The 25,227-nt window shown below is 48.8% G+C and overlaps 1 protein-coding gene across 8 annotated transcripts in view; it reads left to right on the top strand.

Moving 5' to 3' along the window:
• Positions 1 to 25,227, top strand: part of LOC308045510 (H(+)/Cl(-) exchange transporter 5) — a 46,491-nt gene that overhangs the window by 15,123 nt on the left and 6,141 nt on the right. For 7 of the 8 annotated variants that reach the window (XM_080352819.1, XM_080352822.1, XM_080352820.1 and 4 more), the window contains 10 exons: positions 11,267 to 11,418; positions 13,663 to 13,762; positions 14,751 to 14,935; positions 16,172 to 16,294; positions 16,651 to 16,857; positions 17,978 to 18,058; positions 18,931 to 19,473; positions 20,610 to 20,796; positions 22,459 to 22,857; positions 24,746 to 24,962. In XM_080352819.1, coding sequence (XP_080208945.1) covers positions 11,267 to 11,418; positions 13,663 to 13,762; positions 14,751 to 14,935; positions 16,172 to 16,294; positions 16,651 to 16,857; positions 17,978 to 18,058; positions 18,931 to 19,473; positions 20,610 to 20,796; positions 22,459 to 22,857; positions 24,746 to 24,962 — 2,194 coding nt within the window. Of the gene's footprint in view, positions 1 to 6,567; positions 6,593 to 11,266; positions 11,419 to 13,662; positions 13,763 to 14,750; positions 14,936 to 16,171; positions 16,295 to 16,650; positions 16,858 to 17,977; positions 18,059 to 18,930; positions 19,474 to 20,609; positions 20,797 to 22,458; positions 22,858 to 24,745; positions 24,963 to 25,227 lie in introns of those variants that run through there. The other variant, XM_080352825.1, reaches the window with a different exon arrangement.

Below are 25,227 nucleotides of genomic sequence, written 5' to 3'. Positions count from 1 at the left end.
CTCATCCAGTGCAATCCCTCCATGGAGCAGGAACACGCAGATGAGGTTACACAGGAAGGTGTCCAGGCGGGTTGGAATGTCTGCACAGAAGGAGACTCCACAACCTCCCTGGGCAGCCTGGGACAGGCTCTGCCACCCTCACCCCCAACAAGTTTCTTCTCCTCTTTCAGTGGAACCTCCTGTGTTCCAGTTTGCACCCATTGCCCCTTGTCCTGTCACTGGTTGTCACCAGAAGAGCCTGGCTCCATCCTCCTGACACTCCCCCTTTCCATCTTGATCCCCAGGAATGAGTCCCCCCTCAGTGTCCTCTTGTCCAGCTCCAGAGCCCCAGCTCCCTCAGCCTTTCCTCACATGGGAGATGCTCCACTCCCTTCAGCATCTTGGTGGCTGCGCTGGACTCTCTCCAGCAGTTCCCTGTCCTGCTGGAACTGAGGGGCCACAGCTGGACACAATATTCCAGATGTGAACTTTCCTGCAATAGTGCTGGCATCTCCCATTGAAAAAACAGCCACAGCTGGAACTTATGGGTCTTGTCTTGTTGACAGGGGGAGGAAAGGTCACCTGCTGCTTGGTAGACTTGTAAATCTGGAGTCCATTTGACAGCCAGCACTCCTTCGTGCTTTCTGTATTAGCCCTTGGCTAGCGAGTGACAGGACTTTTGTACCATGTCAGGTCACCGATGGGACCCACCAGCCTCCCCTGCTGGCTGGAGCCACAGGATCCTGCTGTTGGAAAGTATCTTCAAGGAGGATCTAGAGTGACCATGAAACTTTGATCCTAACTGGTATGTGCATGAATGCACCTGCTTCCCAAAGGCTGGAGCTCTTTAAGAGCTTAAGCCAAAATGTCGATATTCCAAGCACTTCATGCTTCTTTCAGTCAAAACAATTTAAAAAGGACTGTGCTGTTTGTGTTATTGAAAACTTACTATGAGCATCACATTCTTTTTTATCTTCTCTGGTTTGGACTTTGCATTTTGTCAATAAAAGGCAACAGATAAAACTTTCCGTGGTAATTTTTTTTCCTTCCCATGTTGTTAAGTTGTGCTTGGGAATCAAACTTAGTGTTTTAATACTTTGATACTTTTCTAGTTTTTCTCGTAGTCTCGGTAGTAAGGTAATGGTGTTACACCAGGCAGCAAGTGCATCTTAACAGTGCTTTTTCAACATGGTTGTCAAAGCACAGATTTTGATCTCAGAGGGTGGATGGGGTGGCGCTGCCTTTTTAACGATACAGCCGCGCTTCCCAGGAGTTGTTTCATCTCACTGGCATCACCTCGTTTCTGTGCCACAGTGGAGGTGACCACAACTACACAGGACGTTCAAGGTGCATTTGTGCAGCTGTAAATCTTTCGTGTTTCTTAGTCTAAGGGATTTAAAGAAAAGCCTTTTCCTTATCATCTGTTCTCAAGTGTTGAGCAATGACTTGCAGAGTGTTGCCCGCAGACGCTTGAATTTTGAAGTCAGACATGCTGACTTGGAGCAGGACATTGTTTGCAGTTGTCTCTTCCCCTCCCCGTATCGTCTGCTGTGCTGGCACTGGGTTTCTCCCGCTCTCCTGTAATCCAGCTGTAGCCCTTCCAAGCCAGAAAAGAGATGCTGATTACCCAGCACAAGTTACAATAAGTGTAGCCACCACTTTTCCAGACCACTTACAAATACAGCAGGTAGTCCAGTGCAAGCAGAGATCAATGGGATTCCAGTGTTGCCTTCCTCCTGTTTCGAAAACACAGAAATTTCTGCCTTTTAACATCCTGTGTTTTCTGCCAATTGCTTCTCGGTGAGAAAACTTTTCCTCCTACTTTCCAAGAGCCTAATTTGCCTCAGACCTTCTAAAGAAAATTTTGTCCAAAGCTTAATGAATACCCAGGTACATGGTCAGTTAGATTATATCTGCAGTCCTTTTTTTAATTTAAGAAATACAATATTTACAAGGCCTGATTCCTTTAGCACAAGCTGTTGGAACAGCTGCCTCACTGAGTATTATCTCCTAGATGAGGGGTTGCTTCTGTCAAGTGGTTTGTAAGTTGTACTGGTTTCTAGTTCCTTAATATCCCTTTCCAAAACTATTAAAATACAAATGGTGTCCTCTGAGTAGTTTATAGCAGTCCTGGCTGGGTGTCTAAGTTAGGCAGCAATGCTGGCTTATTTTGTGCTTTTCTTTAGCAGCCCTTTCTCTGCTCGTCGTGGATGCAGATGCTGGGCTTGGGAAGAACAAGGTGTCATGCGTGGGTATCGTGGTGGTCTCTGGATGTGCTTTAAATCATAGGGAGCAAAGACAGGACCGTGTTCCCCACTTCTTTTAGAGGAAAGCTTAAAAATGTTTCAGTGGCTGGAATGGCTCCTTTTTGCTGTAGGATTTAAGAAGGTTTTTTGTCTTTTTGAGCTCTGAGGGCAAGAATTGAGAATTGCAATAGCAACAAACAGAACTCCAAAATGCGACTGGGTTAGCGAAGCTTAGTTTCATATGGATTTTTGGTTTTATCCACTTTATGCTTTCCAGACAGGCTCTATGCGATGGAAGGTGGATGGTGTAGCTATATTGGGGATGATCAGCTGGCTGCTGCTCTTGGAAGGATTAAATACCTTTCTTTGTTGTGCTAGCCAGGTTTTTCACTCAACTGTTGCATCTCTGGCAGGTTAGACTAATTGACCCACCCATTAGATCTCAGCCAAGCTCTGAGATGATCCCTGGTCTGGGAGATATCTCCTCTGGCTTTAGTCTTCACTGCCTTCCTCCTTGACCTCCAGACTGGAGCCCGGGGTTGTCAGAGCAGCATATCAGGTGAAAGCAAAGTCAGTGTTTGCTAGGGTGTAGAGTTTCAGGCTTGCCACACAATGTTGAAATGACAAGCTATCGCTAACAAATTGGAGCCAGACAAACTTAATCACCAGCCCCTTCGAGCTCATAGGTACGTTGAATGGCAAGATAAAGAGTGCTCCCGGCGGGGCTGGGGAGAGCGGAGTGGAATATTGCATCTGCAGAGACGGCAGAAGAAAAGTTCAGTGCCTGCCAGCTTCCTGGAGAGACAGTGAGCAGAGAGCGCTGGAAGCAGCTCTTCAGCAAGCAAGATGTCAGCCAGGTGGGAGAAGAAGAGGTTTTTTCAGCCTATCTGTAAGTGACCCTGTTCCCCAGCACTGGTGAGGCTGTATCTCAAATCCTGGGGGCAGTTTTGGGCCCCTCACGCCAAGAAAGGCCTTGAGGTGCTGAAGCGAGTGGAGAGAAGGGAATGGAGCTGGTGAAGGGCTGGAGCACAAGTGTGATGGAGTGGCTGAGGGACCTGGGGGGTTCAGCTGGAGAACAGGAGCTGAGGGGAGACCTTCTGATCTCTGAACTGCCTGAAAGGAGCTTGGAGCCAGGGGGGTCGGGCTCTGCTCCCAGGAACAAGCGCCAGGATGAGAGGAAACGGCTTCAAGTTGCGCCAGGGGAGGTTGAGGTTGGATCTGGGGAACAATTTCTTCCCCAAAGGGCTGTGGGGCATTGGAACAGGCTGCCCAGGGCAGTGCTGGAATCACCATCCCCGAAGGGGTTGAACAGACACAGGTACGAGGTTCTTAAGGATATGGTTTGGTGCTGGCATTAGATTATGGTTGGACTCGATGATTTTGAGGGTCTCTCTTCCAACCAAAATGATTCCATCATTCTATGACCCACCAGTGTCAGGGAACTCCATTGGTTAATGTGTGTTTTCCTGCGCTGAAGTTTGGTTTGTCCAGATCATTGAAAAAGTGCGGGTGCAGAGCAGGGTCTGTCCCAGGCTGATGTGCTGGGAGCATCAATCTGCTGTGGGTAACTGGGTGTCTGGGGTGTCCCCCCACAGCCAGCCTGAGGGTGAGGGGCTTGAATGCCGGGTTTGCCAGATCTTTGGGGTTGGACTGTTGGGGTGAAGGAGAAGAGGTGTGAGTGCACAGCTGCAACCTGCCTGACTCGTAGCAAACAGCCTTAGCAACAAGCTGCTCTCCATCTTAAAGGCCCTGCGCAGGCAGCTCCGGCTCTCTGCAGCACCGCGTCTGTGCAGCTCAGCAAATGCGCAGATTTTAGTCCTTATTCTGCTGGATAAAACATCCTGAGTGCTGCTCAAGCAGCTCCGCTCGCAGCTTGGGGGTGCAGCCTCCCTTCTGGGTGCATCGGGAGCCCTGATCCCTGGATGTCGCCAGTGTCCTCTGCCCTCGCCTGCCCGCAAGCGTGAACCTCTCCCTGTGCCGCTCAGATCCTGCCCCTTCCAGCGAGGTGCAAGGGCCGGCTCATGTGACGGTGACGCTGCACCGGGCGTGTGGGGAGGGCCCAGTGCCGCTGCTTGAGCCTGGAGGAAGAGCCTGCAGCAAGTGCCACTGCGAGCGGAGCGCCCGGTGTCCACCGGCCATGGGACCGATGGGCTCCCGAAGGTGCTCCCGCGGCTGAGCGAGGGTGAGGAGAGCCCTGCCAGGGAGGAAGAGGGGACAGGAGCCCAGGGGAACGCATGGGGCTGCGTTGTGGAGGCTGCGGAGCAGCAAACTGCCCGTTCCCGCTGGGGCGATGGGGCGGTGCGGTGGGCAGGGGTTGCAGGCGGGGTGGTCGGTGTGATTTCTGCTGTGTAATGGTTGCTTGTTTACTGCTGGTCTCCCTTTTGTCTGCAAAACCCCTTCTTCCTCCAGATTTGCCAGAGCAAGGGGAGCAGTGCAGAGGCAGAGCGTTCCCAGGTGCTGCTGGCGTCTCGCTGTGCAGGCAGGACAATTAACAAAGCCCTGTGGCTCTGTGTGACACATGCCTGTAACTTTAACAAGCTCTGCTTTTTTTTTTTTAAGCCAGGTAGTCCCTCTAAAGTGGAGCATTAACCCGTCTTAGGGAGGTGATCAAAACGCAAACAAATCTGTGTTTAAAAAATGAACTGTACTTCTCTTAACATTTGACTTGCTGTTTCTAGGCATTAAATAGTGATTTAGGGATCTGTACCTTAGGAAATCGGCAGACCTGTATAATCATCTTGATTGTGTTTTGAAAGGTGCTACTGAGCTCATTTCTTCCTTTATTCCTACCTGGGTATCCTAGCATCCTTCATTTGCAATAAGCTGAGGCAGGAATATGATCTTGATAAATATTTATGGCTGTCAGCCATTTTATAGTTCAGTATTACTCCTGGAAAAAATATAAGGACATTTACTCGTTACCTTGTTGAATGGATAGCTTATCTGCTTACTTGGCTGCGAAACTGCCTTGAATGTCTAGAGACTTTGAGGTTCTGATTTTTTAGGCACATCAGGCTGGGCTGAATGGGATCAGCATCTGGAGAGCAGGATCCATCCCCAAACTGTACTTGGCTGGTCCTGAGCGTGCAGGTCAGACAGTCCCTCCTGCACTTGGCTTTGTGGACAGCGAGATGCCCCGCGGGGCTGCCGGTCGTGGCATGGGTTGGATCACACATGCTGGTCCCGGGTGGACGTTCAGTGCTGGGTGCGATGACCGGCAGGGCTGTGCTGTGATATGTGCCCTAAGGGTCTTGTCTGTGTTGCTTTGTGGCAGCAAGATAACCATGAGCCAGCACTGGGCCCTTGTGGCCAGGAAGCCAGTGGTACCTGGGGTGGGTTAGAAGGGGGTGGTCAGTAGGTCAGAGAGGTTCTCCTGCCCCTCTGCTCTGCCCTGGGGAGACCACACCTGGAATGTTGTGTCCAGTTGTGGCCCCTCAGTTCCAGCAGGACAGGGAACTGCTGGAGAGAGTCCAGCGCAGCCACCAAGATGCTGCAGGGAGTGGAGCATCTCCCGTGTGAGGAAAGGCTGAGGGAGCTGGGGCTCTGGAGCTGGACAAGAGGACACTGAGGGGTGACTCATTGCTGGGGATCAATATGGAAAGGGGGAGTGTCAGGAGGATGGAGCCAGGCTCTTCTGGGTGACAACCAGTGACAGGACAAGGGGCAATGGGTGCAAACTGGAACACAGGAGGTTCCACTTAAATTTGAGAAGAAACTTCTTCCTGGTGAGGGTGGCAGAGCCTGGCCCAGGCTGCCCAGGGGGGTTGTGGAGTCTCCTTCTGTGCAGACATTCCAACCCGCCTGGACACCTTCCTGTGTAACCTCATCTGGGTGTTCCTGCTCCATGGGGGGATTGCACTGGCTGAGCTTTCCAGGGCCCTTCAACCCCTGGCACTCTGGGATTCTGTGATTCTCTCGACTGTCGTGGGAATTCTCTCCCAGCTCAAAGTCGCTGGGCTGGGCAGTTATTCCAGAAGAGTGAGCAAGGAATGACTCTGATCTCATCTTCTTGCAGAAAATGCTTCTCAAAGTAGTCTCAGTTAACGAAGTTTAACACTGCTTTATTAGTATTTTTTTTCTTTTTTTAAGGACAACCTTTTATCTTTAGGACAGATTAAAGTAGGTGTGCCAAAATAAAACTGAACAGACAATGAAAATGAATGCCTGGGTGGCTGCTGGCTTTCCTTAATACTATAAACCACCCCTAAGTTTATATTTCAGCTTGCCCAGAAGAGCAGCGAGGCTGCTGAAAGCCCACTGTGACACACTCGCAACCCAGTGCCACCATCAAACCCATGTGCTGGATCAAAACCTGACTCCCCCCCCGGTTCGGTTGTCCTGCTGCAGCCACGATCTCCACATCCATCGTATTTATTGTGAAAACCCGCAGCTCTGGACTGCAGATGAGCCTTGTTTGAGCTGCGGTTGACTGGGCTGATGCCTCGTCCCCTATATCAAATGCTCTGTTGGGCACTGTTGGGTCTTGTCAGCTTCTGTTGGGCCCTGTCAAACTCTGTCAGGATGTGTTGGGCTCCGTCAGGCCCTTTTGGGCATTGTCAGTCTCTGTTGGGCTCTGTCAGAATGTATAAGGCTCTGTAGGGCCCTGTCAGCTCTTTCGGACTCTGTCGGATCCTGTCAAACACTGTTGGGCCTTCTGGGGCTTTGTCGGACACTGTCAGGCCTTGTCCTGGTCTGTCAGGCACTGTCGGGCCTTGTCAAACTCTATCGGGATCTGTTGGGCTCTGTCAAGCCTTATCAGGCTCTGTCGGGATCTCTCAGGCCCTGTTGGGCCTTGTCGGGCTGTCATAGGCTTTGTCTGGATCTGTCTGGCTCTGTGGGGCTCTTTTGAGCCCTTTCAAGCTCTTTTGGGACTTTTCTGACTCTGTCCAGCCCCGTCGGGCTCTGTGGGGTTTTTTCTGCTTCAGAGGGGGTTTGTTGCCTTGATAGGCTGTGGGGCAGTGCTCATCCAGATGGCTTTATATAGGTAAGCAGGAGTTGCGAGTGTCTCAGTTGAACCTGGTTGTCTGCTGTGAGGATAATTTGTTCAAGAAGGTTTTGGTCCGTCAGATTTGTAGAACAGCACTTGGCACTTTCAGTGAGGATATTTGAGTGGGGAAGCCTCTGAAAAACGTTGCTGCTGGCCTCGTAAGTGCAAATATGTTGGTTAAATTCCTCAAGGCCCTCGGCAAACGTGCCCCATTCTCTGTGCAGCACAAGTCGGGCTTGTTCTCAAAAGGAACAAAACCAAAAATCCAGTCAAAATTGAAAGGCAGTGGGGAAGAGGAGTATTAAAAATCCCCTACAAAAGGATAATATTTAGTATTTCCTTTAGCTTATTTGGGTTTTAGATACCACCAGGGTAAAGATGTCTCCAGATGGAGAGAAATAAGGAATTCAAACAATTGCTCTCGACCCCCATCACCTAAGAGCAGCAGAGGAGAAGAGAGACCTATGATGTCTTCTCAAGCCCATTTCCCAGATTGGCACAGCTGCCTCTTAACAGAGAAAGCCGCAGGAAAACAAGATGAGTCATGTAGCATAAGTGAAAACTGCCACAAAACAACCCAATTTCAAAAGGTTCCTTGCTTCATGTGGGACAAAAAAAGGTTAACTAACATTAACCTAACTTCTTTCCCTCCCTCTCCTTCTTGCCTTCCCTCTCCTCCTTTCCCCTACTCGTGTCCCCACGTGTCCGCCCGTGGGAGCTCTCAGCAGCAGTGCATTGCTGGAGGAGGAACGTGCACGGTGCGTGTTCTCCTCGTGTGTGTTACCAGGGGCGCGTGAACTCACGCGTGCTCTGCAGAGCACACAGGATACATTGCCAAGTGGGTGATTTGTGGTTATTTAAGGCTGGGTTCCCAGCTCGCGTAAGAAATAGGCTACCGAGGACTTCAGTCTCTTGCCGCCTTCTAGAATTATTTTTGTACTTTGTTTCCCTTTGTTTTGCTGCTGGCAACGACACCCTGAGATTGCTCAACACACACATTAGCTGCCTGGCAGCACCTTGCTCTTCTCCTTTTCCGACCAACAATGTATGTTGTACGAGACTGTTTTAAAAGCTCTTCTGAGCTGGGATTTTAAGGGGTTCATCCAGGCGACTCCCTGCTGCTTTGCAGCTCCGTTCTCTGTGCTGTCCACATGCGGAGCGCGAGGGCTGCGTCTCACTGGTGTGCCGTCCTCCTGGGTGTAGAAGGTAGGAGCAGGCTGGAGGTGCAAAAAGAGGGGTGATCCCTTGTGTCCTTCTGTCCTTCACTTCTTAAGCAGCGAGGCTGTGCACAGCAGATAGGCTGGGAGGTCGCTGCTGGCTTCTTGTAGGGCCATCAAAGTCAAATAGTGTTGAGTGAGCCTGCCAAAGACGACCGTGGAGCTTGGTGGGTATCAGGCATCGCAGTGAGAGAAGCATGAAAGTCTTCTTAAGGGAGGTTCAGAACTAGTATTCCCCGTGTAAGGCAGTGCTACTTATATTTTCTGATGATACTTTTGCATAGTAGGTAATAGACTGCAGGACACCTTTCACCTCTGCTGAAATTTAATGGTGTTTCTTGAAGTAACCCAGGCAGTTTTTGCCCTTTGAGCATTTGGTGGCGTAGAAAGAAAACTGTGTAATTACTGCGGATTCTGTTGGTGTTGACTTGGAGCAGGGGCCCTAGTGCTTGCACAAGCAAAGGAATGAAACTTGGGCTGAATTGCACAGAATAACTGGTTCGTGTCAATTAGTCTGTCAAGAAAACTGCTCGATTTCTTTGGATAAGGTTTAAAAGACCTTTGGTTTGTTTTTCCCCTCAATGTGTTTCAACACCTCCTTCAAACTGCTTGCAAGTGGCTTTAAGAAACCTGTTTTTAAAGGAACAAGTGTTGCATTAGTGGGGGTTTAAAAGGTTCTTTTGTGATCAGAGATGCTCAATATTTTGTTCTAGGAGCAAACAAAAGCGGGGATAGATTAATGGATGTTTTCCAACTGGAAAACACTTAAATGCATTTCTCAGGGCAAGTAGGATGCACTCGGGTCCAAGGCAAGGACTGAACATCAGCCTGGCTGGGAGCTGCCTGTAAACCAAATGCTTGGGGATGTGGAGACAACATGAATCCATCTATCTGACCCATCTTTTTACACTGGAATCCAGGACTAGGGGCATAGGGCTAAATGATCTTTAAAGGCCCCTTCCAAGCCAAATCATTCCATTAACCATTTTATTTTCTTGCCAGAGGATGGTGGAGCTGGGGGGAATGAGACTTCAGAGCCTTCACGTGGGAGCATGGCTTGTACATTATCTTTAGATGGACCTGGCCACCCCTCATCACACTGTACATGAATAGTTTTCTCTAGGTCTTTGTCTTACCCTGCCCCACAGCCTTGGCCTGTGCTCCTAAACGTGAAGAGACTGTCTTGTGACCAAAATTTGGGGAATATACATCCGCATTGAGCAAGCAGTCATTATCCCGCTCTACTCAGCCCCTGTCAGGTCGCACCTGGGATGATTGTCTTCAGTTTTGGTCCCTGCTATACAAAAAAGATGTGGACAGGCAGGAGAAGGGCCACAAAGATGATGCAAGGACTAGGAAACCACAAGATGTGGAAAGGCTGAAACAACTGGGCTTGTTCAGCCTGGAGAAAAGAAGGTGTAGGGGAGAACTCGTCACCATGGTCCAGTATTTAAAGGGTGGCTACAGGGAAAATGGAAATTCCCTTTGTACGAGGAGTCACAAGGAAAAGATATGGGGTAATGTGTACAGGTTACTCCAGGGAAATTCTAATTGGACACAAGGGAAATTTTTCATTATGAGAACAATCAGCCATTGGAATAATCCCAGAGTGTCAGGGGTGGGACCTGGAAAGCTCATCCAGTGCAATCCCCCCATGGAGCAGGAACACCCAGATGAGGTTACACAGGAAGGTGTCCAGGCGGGTTGGAATGTCTGCACAGAAGGAGACTCCACAACCCCCCTGGGCAGCCTGGGCCAGGCTCTGCCACCCTCACCAGGAAGAAGTTTCTTCTCAAATTTAAGTGGAACCTCCTGTGTTCCAGTTTGCACCCATTGCCCCTTGTCCTGTCACTGGTTGTCACCCAGAAGAGCCTGACTCCATCCTCCTGACACTCCCCCTTTCCATATTGATCCCCATGAATGAGTCACCCCTCAGTGTCCTCTTGTCCAGCTCCAGAGCCCCAGCTCCCTCAGCCTTTCCTCACACGGGAGATGCTCCACTCCCTTCAGCATCTTGGTGGCTGCGCTGGACTCTCTCCAGCAGTTCCCTGTCCTGCTGGAACTGAGGGGCCACAACTGGACACAGTATTGCGGGTGCGATCTCACCAGGCAATAACCTCCCAAGGGAAGTGGTGGATTCCCCAACATTGGACACTTTTAAGATTCAGCTGGACAGGGTGCTGGGCCATCCTGTCTAGGCTGCTTTGCCAAGAAAGCTTGGAGCAGGTGATCCCTGAGGTCCCTTCCAACCTGATATCTCATGATTCTATGATCATTTTCCATGGGATGGAGCAGGTTGGACAGAAGGCCAGTGGTTTGGCTGAGTTTGTTTCACCCAAAGGGTGGCTCCAAGCTCCAGTTTCATGTCTCCCCAAGCCCCCATTTGGTACCACTTCCCTCTGCTCAGGCTCTCTTGGCCCCTCAGCAGTGATGGGGGTCGGATGCTCCGCTTCCCCCATCTCCTGTCCTCCTGCTCATCTTCACTAGATCCACCTGCGACTCCATTTCTTCTGCTGGGGGTCTCAAATGTTCCTTCACCTTCTCCTCTCCCCTCTGCTTTCCTCAAATAGCAAAATATCATCATGGCAAGGGAAGAATGAACACCTAGTGTTAATTTACTTTGGTTCCTGAACAGTCCTTTCCGCGATTGACCCAGTCTCTACATGAACCGCTGGAGCTGCCCAGGTCATCCCTGGGAGGCTTGCTCGGTGTATTTAGCTCAACAAACAGCTCATTAGCAGTTTGCTTCCACTGAAATCTCTAAATTAGTGTTTTGGCAATGTGTTTTTTCCTAAAAAGGAGGAAAACTAAGAAACGCTCCATTTTTCTCCCCCCAGGATTTTCCTCGTATAATGGAGGAGGGATGAACGGCACAAGCACAATAATGGATTTCCTGGAGGAACCTCTTCCTGGTGTGGGGACTTATGAAGATTTTAACACTATAGATTGGGTGCGAGAGAAGTCCAGGGACCGGGACAGGCACAGAGAGGTAACTTTTCTTACTGCTTCTTGCTGACACTGAGGGCAGAATAATTAACTCGCTAGCGCTCATCTCAATTCTGATTGCTGGTCTTGTGAGGTGCTTTCTGGAGATAACGTGGGACAGAGGAATCGCCATTAGTGTGGGAACCAAGAGCCTCTCTGCAGGATTCATGCGAGGAAGAGCAACACTAAACTGAACATATTGCAGTTTATCAATTACTATTTCTCTTCTGAAGGCTTTTATTTATTTAAAAAGCTCTACTGGATTTCTGATACGCATCTTAAATCCTTAAGGGCACTTTTTCTTATGCCACATTAAACTTGCTTGACTCTGAAGCATAGCAAAAGCTACACTCCTACTCGTGGAAGGTGAATGTGTTATTTGGAGGAATTACATTGCTGTTGTATGGTTTATAGTGGAAGAATTTAAGCACCCGCAATCCTGTTTATTGATAAGCAGGCTGTTTTTCTGCTCATACAGTTGCACTTGGGAATGATGCTCTTTCTATTCCTGATTCATGCAGAACCCTTGCTGGCAGAACTCTTGTGTAGCAGTGACTGAACTCAACTCGTTTATTTGCTTGTAAATATATCCTTTAATTGTATTTTTTTTTCCTGAGCCTCACAAAGCAACCTTTGTCTTAATGACAGCACGCAAACTGAACGTGCTCCCTACTCAGTGTGCGAGTAAATACAATACAGCATAATGCCCAAACTTGAGCAAGTACAGGCCCAATTACTGGGCTCTGTGCCTCTATTACTTACTGCCCAAAAAGCTGTCCCCATATATGGATTAAGAGTACAAAGCCAAAAGGATTATCACACACACGTCCTCAGGCACAGGTGCACGTATACAAGGATGATGCCCATCAGTGCGGATCTATTTGCTGTCAGCTTCTGTCTGTATTGAAAGAAATTGAAATCAGGTTGAGGCAGAAGTTCCAGCTGGTCAAAGAGGTGTAGGGTTGGTCCAATGAAAAGAAATAGAAAGGAAATAGTTTTGGCACCGCTTTGGTTCTGTACCAGTTCTACTCACGATCAGTGCGGCATTTGAAAGATAAAAATCCAGAGGAAAAGAAAACAAACAAATGAGGCTCATTCAGGCAGAAATGATTCTTACTTTATTTATTCCTCATTTAGCGATTACTAGCTGTTTGCATCAATGTGCCTCTTTATCTGGGAATAATAGTGGCGCACTGGAATGTTTGCTTTGGGAGAGGCACAGGCACACAAGAGCTGTTCTGTCACCCTTCTGTCCGCCTGTCACGAGCAGTGGGACTGACAGGCCGGGCCCGAGTCCCACTGTCCAGTGCCACCAGTACAGCCCAGTTCCCAGCCCAACCGCCCTCTGTGTTGGTATTAAACCATCTCCTCGCTCAAAACGAGGTCTAGTTTGTACTCCAGATGTTGAGACTGAAGTGCTGGTGCCAGCCTCTGTTTGCTCTCACAGTTGGTGGGTGAGATACCCCCAACAGTATTGATAAATTGCCGGGGGCAAAGTGCTCGAAGGGTTTCTTCAGTATTCAGATTCACTTGTGGCAAAACTACCAAAATGTGGGATCTCAACATTAATCAGGCTATTCGGGTTGCGCAACATGATGCTCCTGTGAAGACCGTTCCGTTTGATTAAAGCACCAAATGATAGCTGTGTGATGACAGGAAGATGGGGTAAAACTTTGAAGTTGTGGGATACCCATTCACCAACACCTATGATGACACTGCACCTCCCTGAGCGATGTTACTGTGCAGATGTCGTTCACCCCATGGCTGCTGCAGCCACTGCAAAAAGGGATTTGATAGTTTATCAGTTAGAGAATCAACCTTCTGAATTTAGAACAGAATCTCCTCTTGAACACCAGCATCTCTGTGTTGCTATTTTTAAAGACAAAGTGAACATTACTGACAAGTAATGGCTTTAAAAGATAAAGGGATGAATTTTGTCTTGTTTTTCTGCCGAAGACACCTGAGAGGAGAATAATTCCTTCCATTTTCCCCAACAAAAGGAATCCTTGATCTGTTTTTGTACATCTCCTCGCCAGAGCTGCATTCACTGTGCCAGCTTGAAGAGCAGCCACTGGCTGATATCTTTTCTCTCACCCCTCAAACAGAATATGTCACGATAGCTGTTATTTTGAATGTTAGAGCCTGTTAGGACACTCACAATAACACCACATAGTTTTGAAAACATTTACAGCAAAGCAGATCAATGTTTTAACCGATGATTCTTTCTTTTTGAAAAACACTTTCCTAGATCACCAGTAGAAGTAAAGAGTCCACGTGGGCACTGATACACAGCGTGAGCGATGCCTTTTCCGGCTGGTTGTTGATGCTCCTCATTGGCTTGCTGGCAGGTAAGAGCAAATATCCTGGTTCTGCGCTGCAGCATCTGTATCAGTTGCTGCCACAAACCCCAGCAGATTGCCGAAGCGGGAGATTTTTGGCCCTGGAACAGGAGATTTTGGCTCTGGAGCAAGTGCTGTGCGAGGGGCTGCAGCCACCTCTGTGCTGCTGCTTTGCAATTTGCAGAGGATTATTTTTACATGCTTTGAGGCTGCGTTGGTGTAAATAGCCAGATACAAAACAGAGACTGAAAGATGTCCTGATATCAAAAGTGAGAGGTGTCCTTAGGGAATTCAGGCTTCTTTCAGAGGTTGACTGGCTGAGGCCTTTTAAATGACTTGAGGAGCAAACTTTGAACCCAGTGCGGCAGAAATAAATCAGCTGGATACAGATCGTCCCGATAGAAAGCGACCAAGCATTCATCACGAGGAATGAACTTAACATTTCTGTTAATATTTACATAGGAAAGCTGCTATCCAGTTTTTCATTAACCGGAAGATTTGCTAAATGTTTATTGCTACTTCTGGAGCTTGTAGTAGCACTTGCTACTTCTCTGAATTCAAGGTTATTCCTGTCTTAATATTGTTAGTGTGACTCCTGGATTCAAGTGGTGTGTTTTGTCTGTGTCTTCCAGAAATGCAGTACGTCCCTCCCTGCCTCTCAGACTACTCGCTCTGCTATATTTAATAAGCATAATTGAGAAGAATTAATTTCTAGAGACGTAGGGTGGGTTTGAATGTGGTTCGCCGTGGCCAGCGTTTGAAATAGGATTAGGAATGCTTTGTTTCCTGACCTACTCTTTTTGATATATATACTTAAATAAATCTTCCCATTTAGCTCTCTGTAGAATAAAAGTTAATTGCAGGCAAAAATATCAGTACTGCTCTATTGGTAGGCGAGTCGAAAATCAGTCGGACAGGCTGTAACCTTTGGGTATGTGAGTCTGCGTAAGGCCGCTATTAAGTTTTCTTTTTCTATTGATGTTTTTCTTTCAACCAGGTTCCTTAGCGGGGCTGATCGACATTTCCGCGCACTGGATGACGGATTTGAAGGAAGGCGTGTGCTTAGCAGGCTTCTGGTTCAACCACGAGCACTGCTGCTGGAAATCCAACACAACCTTTATGGACAGAGACAAGTGTCCCGAGTGGATGAGCTGGTCCGAGCTGATCCTTGGCCATGGAGAGGTGACGTGTGCCTACAACTGGTTTTGCTGCCAAACACCCCATTTCCCCAGCCTGTGTCAGCCTTTGCTAGCGATCTGGATGTATATGCTCCAAGTGCAAGCTCTAGGTAGTTCAGGGGCTTAACGTTCCCCGGTGGGATCTTCCAAGGGTGTAAAGAAACTCACACAAGTTACTTACCTGACGTCCTCAGGAGGGGAACAAAACACTGACACATTTGCAAGTGCAATATTTTAGTCATGTGTCGAGGGTTAGATTGCGGGTGACAATAAAACCCTGGCAGATGTATTGTTAACCTCCTCTCCTCCCCCTTCAATCCCCCCTCTCCCGCTTCCCACTCAGCACAGGCGATCGGGAGGGAAAGAAGGACAGAGAGAAGAGTTGGAAAAATTAAAAATGTTTTACTAATGCTACTGATAAAATAGAGAAAATAATACAAAATATACAAAACCAATCTTTAAAGTCCCAGCAACTGCAGAACCTGAAGTCCTGGACTGGACTCGGCAGCCAACCGGAGCTGGATTCAGTCTGTCACTGGCCTCAGTTCGCAGGGACGACTCGCAAGGTCCTCTCCTAATGTCGCCAGAAGGGAAAAAAGGGACGAGATCCTCGTGATCTCCCACTTTTATATGAAGTATCACGTGAATGGGATGTTATACTCCGTTGGTCAGTTTCTGGTCACCTGTTTCTCGTTGCCCCTCTTGCGAGATGTCCATCCGTGCTTATCAATAACCTCACATTCCATTGCTGTGTCTACCAAAACATGTGTCTGGTTCTCCAGGAAAATGCAGCTGATATGAAGCTTTAGCTGACAGGCAAATTCACTAAAAGAGAAACCTGTTTTTAACAAAACCAGGACATCATGTGTCTGAGACTTGCTGCTCAGAGGATAATTTGCCCACAAACCACTTAGAGGGATGTTAGACGAGCACAAGTCTTGTGTTTCTGGCATCTCTGGGTGAAGCAGCCCACTGGACCAGGACAACAGTTACCCCAGTACTTGTGTACCTTGTTTGCTATTTTATATAATGGTCTTTGGAGTTATAGTTGGTTTATATCCCTGTAACCCAGCAAATGTAACTTGTCCTTGAAACCTCAGACTTGCTGGAGTTTTCTTTGTTTTTGGCTGCTGACTGTATGTGAGATTACCTGCTACTTCTGTGTGCTTGTTTCAGTGCATAGGTTTGATGTGAGCTCAGTTGAAATCATCTAATTTGGGTCACTTTCTCTGCTTTTCAGGGGGCTTTTGCGTATATTCTCAACTACTTAATGTACGTTACCTGGGCCTTGTTATTCTCCCTTCTCGCTGTGTTACTTGTGAAGGGGTTTGCTCCTTACGCCTGTGGCTCAGGGATCCCAGAGGTGAGTGAGAGTGAAAGCGGGTTGGGTTTTTTAATGTGGGGTAGGCATCCACCATCCAAAGATTACGCATGCCTGTTATGATTTATAATAATGATATATTACACTTTAGATGATGGCTTAATACATGGGTTTTTTTCAAAACTATTGCTGGAAAAAAGTCTTAAGTGCTTGAGTCTCCATGCAGTCCCTTTAAAAACTAAAATGATTTAGCGTTTGCTGACTCTGTGTTCCTTTTGGTAGCTGGGGAGGGTCTCTGGAAGCTGTAGGGGAATATGGATTGGGAGAGCCTAGTAAAACAGGAGCTCTGCCCAGGGCTTGAATGAAAGCCTGTAGAGCTTTGTGTGCTTGACTTCCAGATCAAAACTATCTTAAGTGGTTTCATCATTAGAGGCTACCTGGGCAAGTGGACGCTGATCATCAAAACCATCACCTTAGTGTTGGCAGTGTCATCTGGGCTGAGCCTGGGCAAAGAGGGGCCCCTGGTGCACGTCGCCTGCTGCTGTGGAAACATCTTGTGTCATCTCTTCACCAAATACAGGAAGAACGAAGCAAAGCGCAGAGAGGTACGGAGAGAGGCTGATGTTGTCAGGCTGGTGTGGGGAGACTGCGGGGTCTGGTGCTTTGCACTGACTGTAAATGGTTAATTTTGGCCTGTTCCCGGTGTGCCTCAGCACAAAGGCCTAGTTGGAGAAAAAGCCATCTCTGTTAGGAAGTGACACCGCAGCATCTCCCCAGTGCAGGCTGGCATCCCGTTTGTGATGGGAGAGTTCACTGGCATGAATTTGCTGCAGAGCCAGTTCTGCAACACTTATTTGTACTGATTTGTGCTTGCCATGTAACTCCATAAACTGTATTGGGGCTGCTGTAGAGTCCAGCGCAGCCACCAAGATGCTGAAGGGAGTGGAGCATCTCCCGTGTGAGGAAAGGCTGAGGGAGCTGGGGCTCTGGAGCTGGACAAGAGGACACTGAGGGGGGACTCATTCCTGGGGATCAATATGGAAAGGGGGAGTGTCAGGAGGATGGAGCCAGGCTCTTCTGGGTGACAACCAGTGACAGGACAAGGGGCAATGGGTGCAAACTGGAACACAGGAGGTTCCACTTAAATTTGAGAAGAAACTTCTTCCTGGTGAGGGTGGCAGAGCCTGGCCCAGGCTGCCCAGGGGGGTTGTGGAGTCTCCTTCTGTGCAGACATTCCAACCCGCCTGGACACCTTCCTGTGTAACCTCATCTGGGTGTTCCTGCTCCATGGGGGGATTGCACTGGATGAGCTTTCCAGGTCCCTTCCAGCCCCTGACATTCTGGGATTCTGTGATTCTGTTTGAGGGACCTGGACTTGACCATAGGAACAGAATGCCGGGTTTTGCTTTCAGGGACACAGCGATGGGCAAGGTGCAAGAACCAAGTGACAGCGAACGTGACATGAGTGTTTCCTCACAGTGCTGCAAGGCTTTTCTGTGGACAGCTCACTGGAGAATAGTTAATGTGAAATGTGTAGTATCACATTGGCCAATTTACCTTCTACTAAACCAAACTCAACAGAATCCACCCAGTGGGCTGGCAGGGTTTTGGGTGGCCCCACAGCACCTCTAGTTACACTAGAGTTCATTGTACAAACTTAAGACAAAAAAGGGGGGAAATTTGGGGGGGCTGAAAACATCTGACCGTCTTTGGTTTCTCTTTTAGGTTTTATCAGCAGCTGCAGCTGCTGGAGTGTCTGTAGCTTTTGGTGCACCCATCGGTGGAGTCCTCTTTAGTCTGGAAGAGGTAACCAGCATTCTGTATTAGCTCTAGGCGAGCCATTTTATTGCAAGAACTGACCCTGCTGGTTTAAAAATACAGGCCACTCGTAACTGCTTGGGTGTGGAAATGAGACCCTATTGAATACTGATTGGTGGTGTATTTACAAGGCCAAGCAACCTAAAAGCTTATTGAGGTTTCAGGTAATTCTTAGGAATGCTGGAGAATTTATTTTGGATGATGTCTCTGTGTAGCTTTGCAATAAACCTGTTGGGTTCCCCTGATCTGCGTGTGCTCAGCAACGCTGACTGTTCACAGCCACAGCCTCTGTCACATTTTCCACGTGTCCACCATCTCCTTACAACAACTTATCTGGTTCTCAAACCCCTTTTTGTCCCAGGGAACTTCTAATCCTTGTTCAGTTGATCCAGATGTGAAATGCATCACTGCTGCTTGCTTCAGGGCTTAGCTCAGAGGAGCAGTGGGCTGGTTTTGCTCAGCTGAGCAATAGCGGTGGTGTCAGCTATGGCGAGCACTGTTGTTTGGCACTTCTAGACTTTGCAGAGCATGCAAGGCAAATAGTTCTCCAGACTCAGCTTGTAGCTGATTTGGAACAGCTTTTATTATCCGAGTAAGTCACTTCCAGTTGAGGGATCACAGAGGGCACTCGCTGCATTGGAAGCTGCAGGCCAGGACCCATCCTGGCCATTGCAGTACGCACAGAACGGGAGCTCCGAATAAAGCCTGGGGTGCTCGGCTGGAGAGGAGAGTTACATAGCCAGGGCACATCCATCTCAGCCCTCGCTTTTACTCATTCTGTGGTGATTTTGTTACTAGGCAGCGATTGGTGTAGTGACAAGCATTGAATTAACTGAGTCCACTTTGTTTTTCCTCTTTAGGTCAGTTACTACTTTCCTCTCAAGACGCTGTGGCGCTCCTTCTTTGCTGCTCTGGTCGCTGCGTTTACCCTGCGCTCCATCAACCCTTTTGGGAACAGCCGCCTGGTTCTCTTCTACGTGGAGTTTCACATGCCATGGCATCTTCTGGAGCTTGTGCCGTTCATCATTTTAGGAATATTTGGTGGGCTTTGGGGAGCTTTCTTCATTCGCAGCAACATCGCCTGGTGCAGGCGGCGCAAGACGACGAAGCTGGGTAAATACCCCGTGCTGGAGGTGTTTGTCGTGACTGCGATCACGGCCGTTCTGGCCTTCCCCAACGAGTACACCAGAATGAGCACCAGTGAGCTGATTTCTGAGCTCTTCAACGACTGTGGGATTTTGGACTCTTCCAAGCTCTGTGAGTACGTGAACGATTTCAACAGCACCAAAGGGGATGACCTGCCAGACCGAGCTGCTGGCCCAGGAGTTTACACAGCCATGTGGCAGCTGGCTTTGGCCCTTATAATGAAAGTCTTCATCACGATCTTCACCTTTGGCATGAAGGTGAGAATTGCCTGTAAAGGAACGCGTGTTCTTCTCATCCCCTGCAGGAATCCCAGGTCTCAGAGTTTTATTTGCTCAATAAACATACATGTTTTCCTCCCCAAGCTCTGTTAAGAAGGGGTTGAGGTGACAGGCTGCAATGATTTGTTCTGTTGCTCATAGCCAAGGGCAGTAGAAACCTTTTATCCGGAGCGTGAGCACTAGATACTGTCACTCAAGCTGGTGTCTCAGGGCTTTACGTCCCATTTGCTGAACACAGAATGCTTCTAAATTGTCCTGCCTTAAGCCTTTTTTGATATACGTGCAATAGTTAATTGCAAAGCAATCAATATCTTAATTACTTATTCCTTGATCAGATGGTTCTGAACTTGTTTGGCAGCAGCTCCTGAGCTGTGGATGTCCGACCTAGCTCTGAGCTTTCCTGCGGTGGGGTTCAGCAGAGCTGAGCATCTCCTGCCCCCCAGTCCTCCAGTACTCTGTCCAGAAAGGCGACCCCACCGCAGAGCTTTGGACATCATTGCTGCTGTGAGGTCCTCACTGACATTCAAGTCATCTGGTCTGTGAGAATGAGAAAGCTGTATGACAAAAGTGTAAAGGGAACGGGGGGAAATTCTCTGACTTAAAAGACCAGGAGCTTTTGGAGTGCTGGAACAGCTGAAGTGCAGAGGTGAAACTTGCTGCCATCGGCTCTGCTGGGTGTCACTCGTGCTGTGGGTGCTAATTGCAGGTGCCCTTGCTTTCATGATGGAATTTGAATTTCTGCCAAGGAAGAGGTACATGAAGGCAGCGGAGTGGGGAAATCCCATGTCTGCAATAAACACCTCCTTGTGTGGTTAGAAAGGCATGGGGGGAGTGTTAGCGGTGTTACATTCTCTTAGGAAAGCAGCTTTTCAAAAAAGCTTGTTCTTTTGAAAAAGCCTCTTGTGGGGCTGTTTCTCCTGCTCAAAAAGGAGTAAATTCAAACTCCTTGCAGAAACCGTAGAGCATGAGGGTACAGAAGGGCAGACACAACAGAGCAAGGCAGCCTTGCCAGTTTAAAATTTACCATAACCTCTAACTTGACCCTGTTTTGGAATTCCATCGCTATCTTTGAAGTGCCTGAGGAATGGCAGGTTTACCGATGTGTGTTTTCACAGGTGCCCTCCGGTCTCTTCATCCCCAGCATGGCCGTGGGGGCCATTGCAGGCAGGTTGCTCGGAGTCGCCGTGGAGCAGCTGGCCTATTACCACCACGACTGGGCCATCTTCAGCGGCTGGTGCAGCCAGGGCGCCGACTGCATCACTCCCGGCCTCTACGCAATGGTGGGGGCTGCGGCGTGCCTGGGTAAGCAAGATGGCTTTTGAAGCGGTTTGGGTCTTGGTCAGCCATGTAAATTGTAGAACCATAGAATAGTTTGGGCTGAAGGGACCTTCAAAGCTCATCCAATGCCACCCCTGCCTTGAGCAGGGACATCTTCACCAGCTCAGGTTCTCAGAGCCCCGTCCAGCCTGGCCTGGGATGTCTCCAGGGATGGTTCATCCACCACCTCTCTGGCCAACCTGGGCCAGGCTCTCACCACCCTCAGGGACAACAATTCCTCCCTCATGTCCAGCCTGAATCTCTCCTCCTTTAGGTTGAAACCATCACCCCTTGTCCTATCAGAACAAGAAGGGTGGTAGTGCAATGCTGCTGTTGTTCTCACAGTCCGTAGAATCTGGCTTTGTCTCAAGAACAGGAAACTTTGTAGTAGAACGTGCACTGTGTTTCTCATCCTGTTTGTGTTCTTTTGCCAGCACCAGCCTATTGTCAGACATGATGGGTTTCAGTGGGGAGCCTCCTGAATCAGCAGCTAGAAAAAATGAGAGTGGCCAGGGACTTTAGATTTTCCTGTGAGGTTTTAATTTATTTTCCTGCCTGTTCTGACCTTAAATCTTATGACGCAGCTCTGCTTTTTGGTGACACTGATTCCGCTTGGCTGAATTTGAGAAACTCAGTGCACGTGACTGAACTTCACTTTCACTGCAATTCCCAATCATCTCCTCCATGGAATAATATGTTTAATTCTTAAGGACCTGCTTTACTGTATTGCCAGAAACTCCCATTTCAGGAACAGCAAAAGCATGCTACCAAAACCCAGCTTTGGTCTTTCTAAAGGGGTTACACCTCCTTGTTTGCATGTAATTGATGAAAAAGAAATATGATTCTGCTTCATTAACTGTTATTTTTACCATTGGAGAGTACTGAAGGGTATGTGCTCCTTTAGGAGATGGAGTAAAACTCTTCTAAAATATTTGAGAGTAGCTTTGAGACTTGAATCTCAAAAGCATAAAATAAACCAAGAAAAAAAATGCTGTTATGAAAAAATTATGTCAATAGCTTAGAAGGCTCAAGTGTTTTCTCTTGAAATGCCTCAACTGTTTTAGTGTTGAAAACCTACACTGTTGTAGTAGTAGTAGTACAGAAGTCAAAAACGTCAGACTGAAAGCTGGCAAACTCGAAAGGTCAGTTGTCTGAAGCACTTGCTATTAGGGGAGTTAATGAGAGCAACTAAAAGATGTCAGGGTGACACTTACTTCTTGCCTATGGCCTGTCAGAGGTCGTGTGCCATGAATCTGCCTATGGAGATGTGTATGGGGCCTTCTATGGCATGGCCAGACTATTTTGCAGTTAGCTGAGTAACAAGGGAGAAATGAGCTGTCTCTTAAGGTGTCTTCAGAGTTCAGGGCAAGCCCCATCAAAAACGCATAGCAAACCCTTATAAAGCAGCCCATGGGATGATATTCTGGAGGGGACGGATGGTTTCAGTACTGTTCTGCTCACGCTTGGCTTGCAGTGCGATGCTGAACGTGATGTAGGAGTCCAACAGTACAACCCCTTGTTGACACGAGACCTTCTCTAGGTGTGTTGGTAGAGGACAGCTGTAGCAAACCTCCAAACATCTCTGCACCCCAGGAAGCCCTAGAATTGCCTCTTCATGTCATGTGTCTTCCTGTGTTCTGTTTGCAGGTGGGGTGACCCGAATGACTGTGTCACTAGTGGTCATTATGTTTGAGCTCACGGGGGGACTGGAGTACATCGTTCCTCTGATGGCAGCAGCCATGACCAGCAAGTGGGTGGCTGACGCCATTGGGCGGGAAGGCATTTATGACGCCCATATTCGCCTCAACGGATACCCTTTCTTGGAAGCCAAGGAAGAGTTCTCACACAAGACACTTGCGATGGACGTAATGAGGCCACGGAGGAATGATCCTCCTCTGACTGTCATCACTCAGGACAGCATGACCGTAGAAGATGTTGAGAGCATCATCAACGAAACCACGTACAGTGGCTACCCGGTGGTGGTGTCACGGGAGTCCCAAAGGCTGGTTGGGTTCGTCCTCAGGAGAGACCTCATCATTTCAATTGGTAAGAGGCAAGATACTGCAGAGATAAACAGAATCCCAGAATGTCAGGGGTTGGAAGGGCCCTGGAAAGCTCATCCAGTGCAATCCCCCCATGGAGCAGGAACACCCAGATGAGGTTACACAGGAAGGTGTCCAGGCGGGTTGGAATGTCTGCAGAGAAGGAAACTCCACAACTTCCCAGGGCAGCCTGGGCCAGGCTCTGCCACCCTCACCTCGAACAAGTTTCTTCTCCTCTTTCAGTGGAACCTCCTGTGTTCCAGTTTGCACCCATTGCCCCTTGTCCTGTCATTGGTTGCCACCCAGAAGAGCCTGGCTCCATCCTCCTGACACTCCCCCTTTCCATATTGATCCCCAGGAATGAGTCCCCCCTCAGTGTCCTCTTGTCCAGCTCCAGAGCCCCAGCTCCCTCAGCCTTTCCTCACCCGGGAGATGCTCCACTCCCTGCAGCATCTTGGTGGCTGCGCTGGACTCTCTGCAGCAGTTCCCTGTCCTGCTGGAACTGAGGGGCCACAACTGGACACAAGATTCCAGGTGTGGTCTCCCCAGGGCAGAGCAGAGGGGCAGGAGAACCTCTCTGACCTACTGACCACCCCCTTCTAACCCACCCCAGGTACCATTGGCTTCCTGGCCACAAGGGCCCAGTGCTGGCTCATGGTCACCCTGCTGTCCCCAGGACCCCCTTGGACTTCCCTTGGACAAAAGCAGAAAGTGGTGGTGGGAACAGTGTGATCCTGGAGAACTGCAGACACACGAGCTCTGCAGTGTGTTCTCCAGCATGTGGTTGAACACACTGTCTTAGCTCAAGCTGGACGATATTCTGTAGGGGTGGTGTGACAGCATGGTCCTGAGCGAGCTCGGTGCCATGGCAGAGCTGGACTAGTTTTGATTATTAAGTTGCCTGCAGCTATGAATCAACCTCATGTGTTCACTCTCTCTTTTAAGGTAGAATTTTCAGCGTCACTGTTAGGATGTACAATAGTCTTTTAGAGCACATGGGTATTGCTCAGATAAGTATCTGGGCCAAGTGCTTATGACAATATAGATTGAAATACATAAAAAAGGGCACTATCATATTATGCGCGTTGCCTTTCCTCTGTAAGGCTGCTTTGTGGTGTGACCACAAATTACTGCATTTGTGTTATTCCGAATCTCCATGGGCTTGTTAAGAGCAGTCTTTTCCCCCAGATATGCACAGTGCTGCACTGCTATGTGCCACAGAATGGGATTTACCTTTTGATAGCCAGCTCCGAATACGCAGCCTGGTGCTTGGGCTGCCAGCCCCTTCCCAGCGAGTCATGGAGTGTAAACATCAACTCGGAGCTGCAGTGGGGCAGGTACCCACATTGCCCGTGTGGCAGGAGTGGGCTGTCATGCACTCGTGTAAATATCTGAGAGATGGCAAGTACTTAACTTGTTTTCTATTCTTGATCCTAATCATGGGCAGGGAGCCTGTGCCAGTAGGATAAGTGCTTAAAAATACTTCTTTAGCTGCTCTGCATGCCACCAAAATCGATGACTGAGAAGTGTACGAGGCATTTTATCTACCTCCTCTTAAAACTGGGAAGTTAAAGATCTCCAGAGCTTGCATTTACATGACCACAGCAAAATGCGGAGATGCGTGGCAGCCTCGGCATTAGGCAGAGCTTGCACTGAGCTCAGCCCTGGGGTGAAACTCTGGAAACCTCAGAGGTTACACTGTAGTTATTAGAAGATAGGATGGAAACATTGCACCCTCCTCGGATCATCAGTTGCCTTGAGAAGCAGCACAGGTGAAAGGAGGAATGGACCTTTAAGGCCAGCCCGGTGTGGGCAGAGGGAGGAAAGGGCATGTTCTTCACTTTGGAAAAAGAAAGGAGGGATGATATTTAATCAAATACTTCTTCTTCCAGAAAATGCCCGGAAGAAGCAGGATGGGATTGTGAGCACTTCAATTATTTATTTCACTGACCACTCTCCTCCGCTGCCTCCAAGCTCCCCCTCTATGCTGAAACTCAGGAGCATCCTGGACCTCAGTCCTTTCACAGTGACAGACCAAACGCCCATGGAAATCGTCGTGGATATATTCCGCAAGCTGGGGTTGCGCCAGTGCCTGGTTACTCACAACGGGTAAGAGCTCTGGGTCCCAGGGTTGCCCGTGGGCCTGAGCCACAACCCCCTTCCAGTGAGCAAAGGCCTCTGATGTGGGGAGCTCTGAGCATCAGCTGGAGCAGTTGCTATCTGGAAAAAAGCAGTTGTGAAACCCCGAGCCTCTCCCAGTTGTAGCAGCAGTGTGAAGCCTGTAGCTCCATAGGATGACGGGTGGATGGAAAGGGCTCACGCCTCCCCTCCAATCTGGCCGTGTGTCTCCTAGAACTACCTGAATTCGCTTTGG

The sequence above is a fragment of the Nesoenas mayeri genome (genome assembly GCF_963082525.1).
Source record: "Nesoenas mayeri genome assembly, chromosome: 13".
Taxonomy (NCBI): Eukaryota; Metazoa; Chordata; class Aves; order Columbiformes; family Columbidae; genus Nesoenas; species Nesoenas mayeri.
This window is presented reverse-complemented; position numbering and strand designations above follow the sequence as displayed.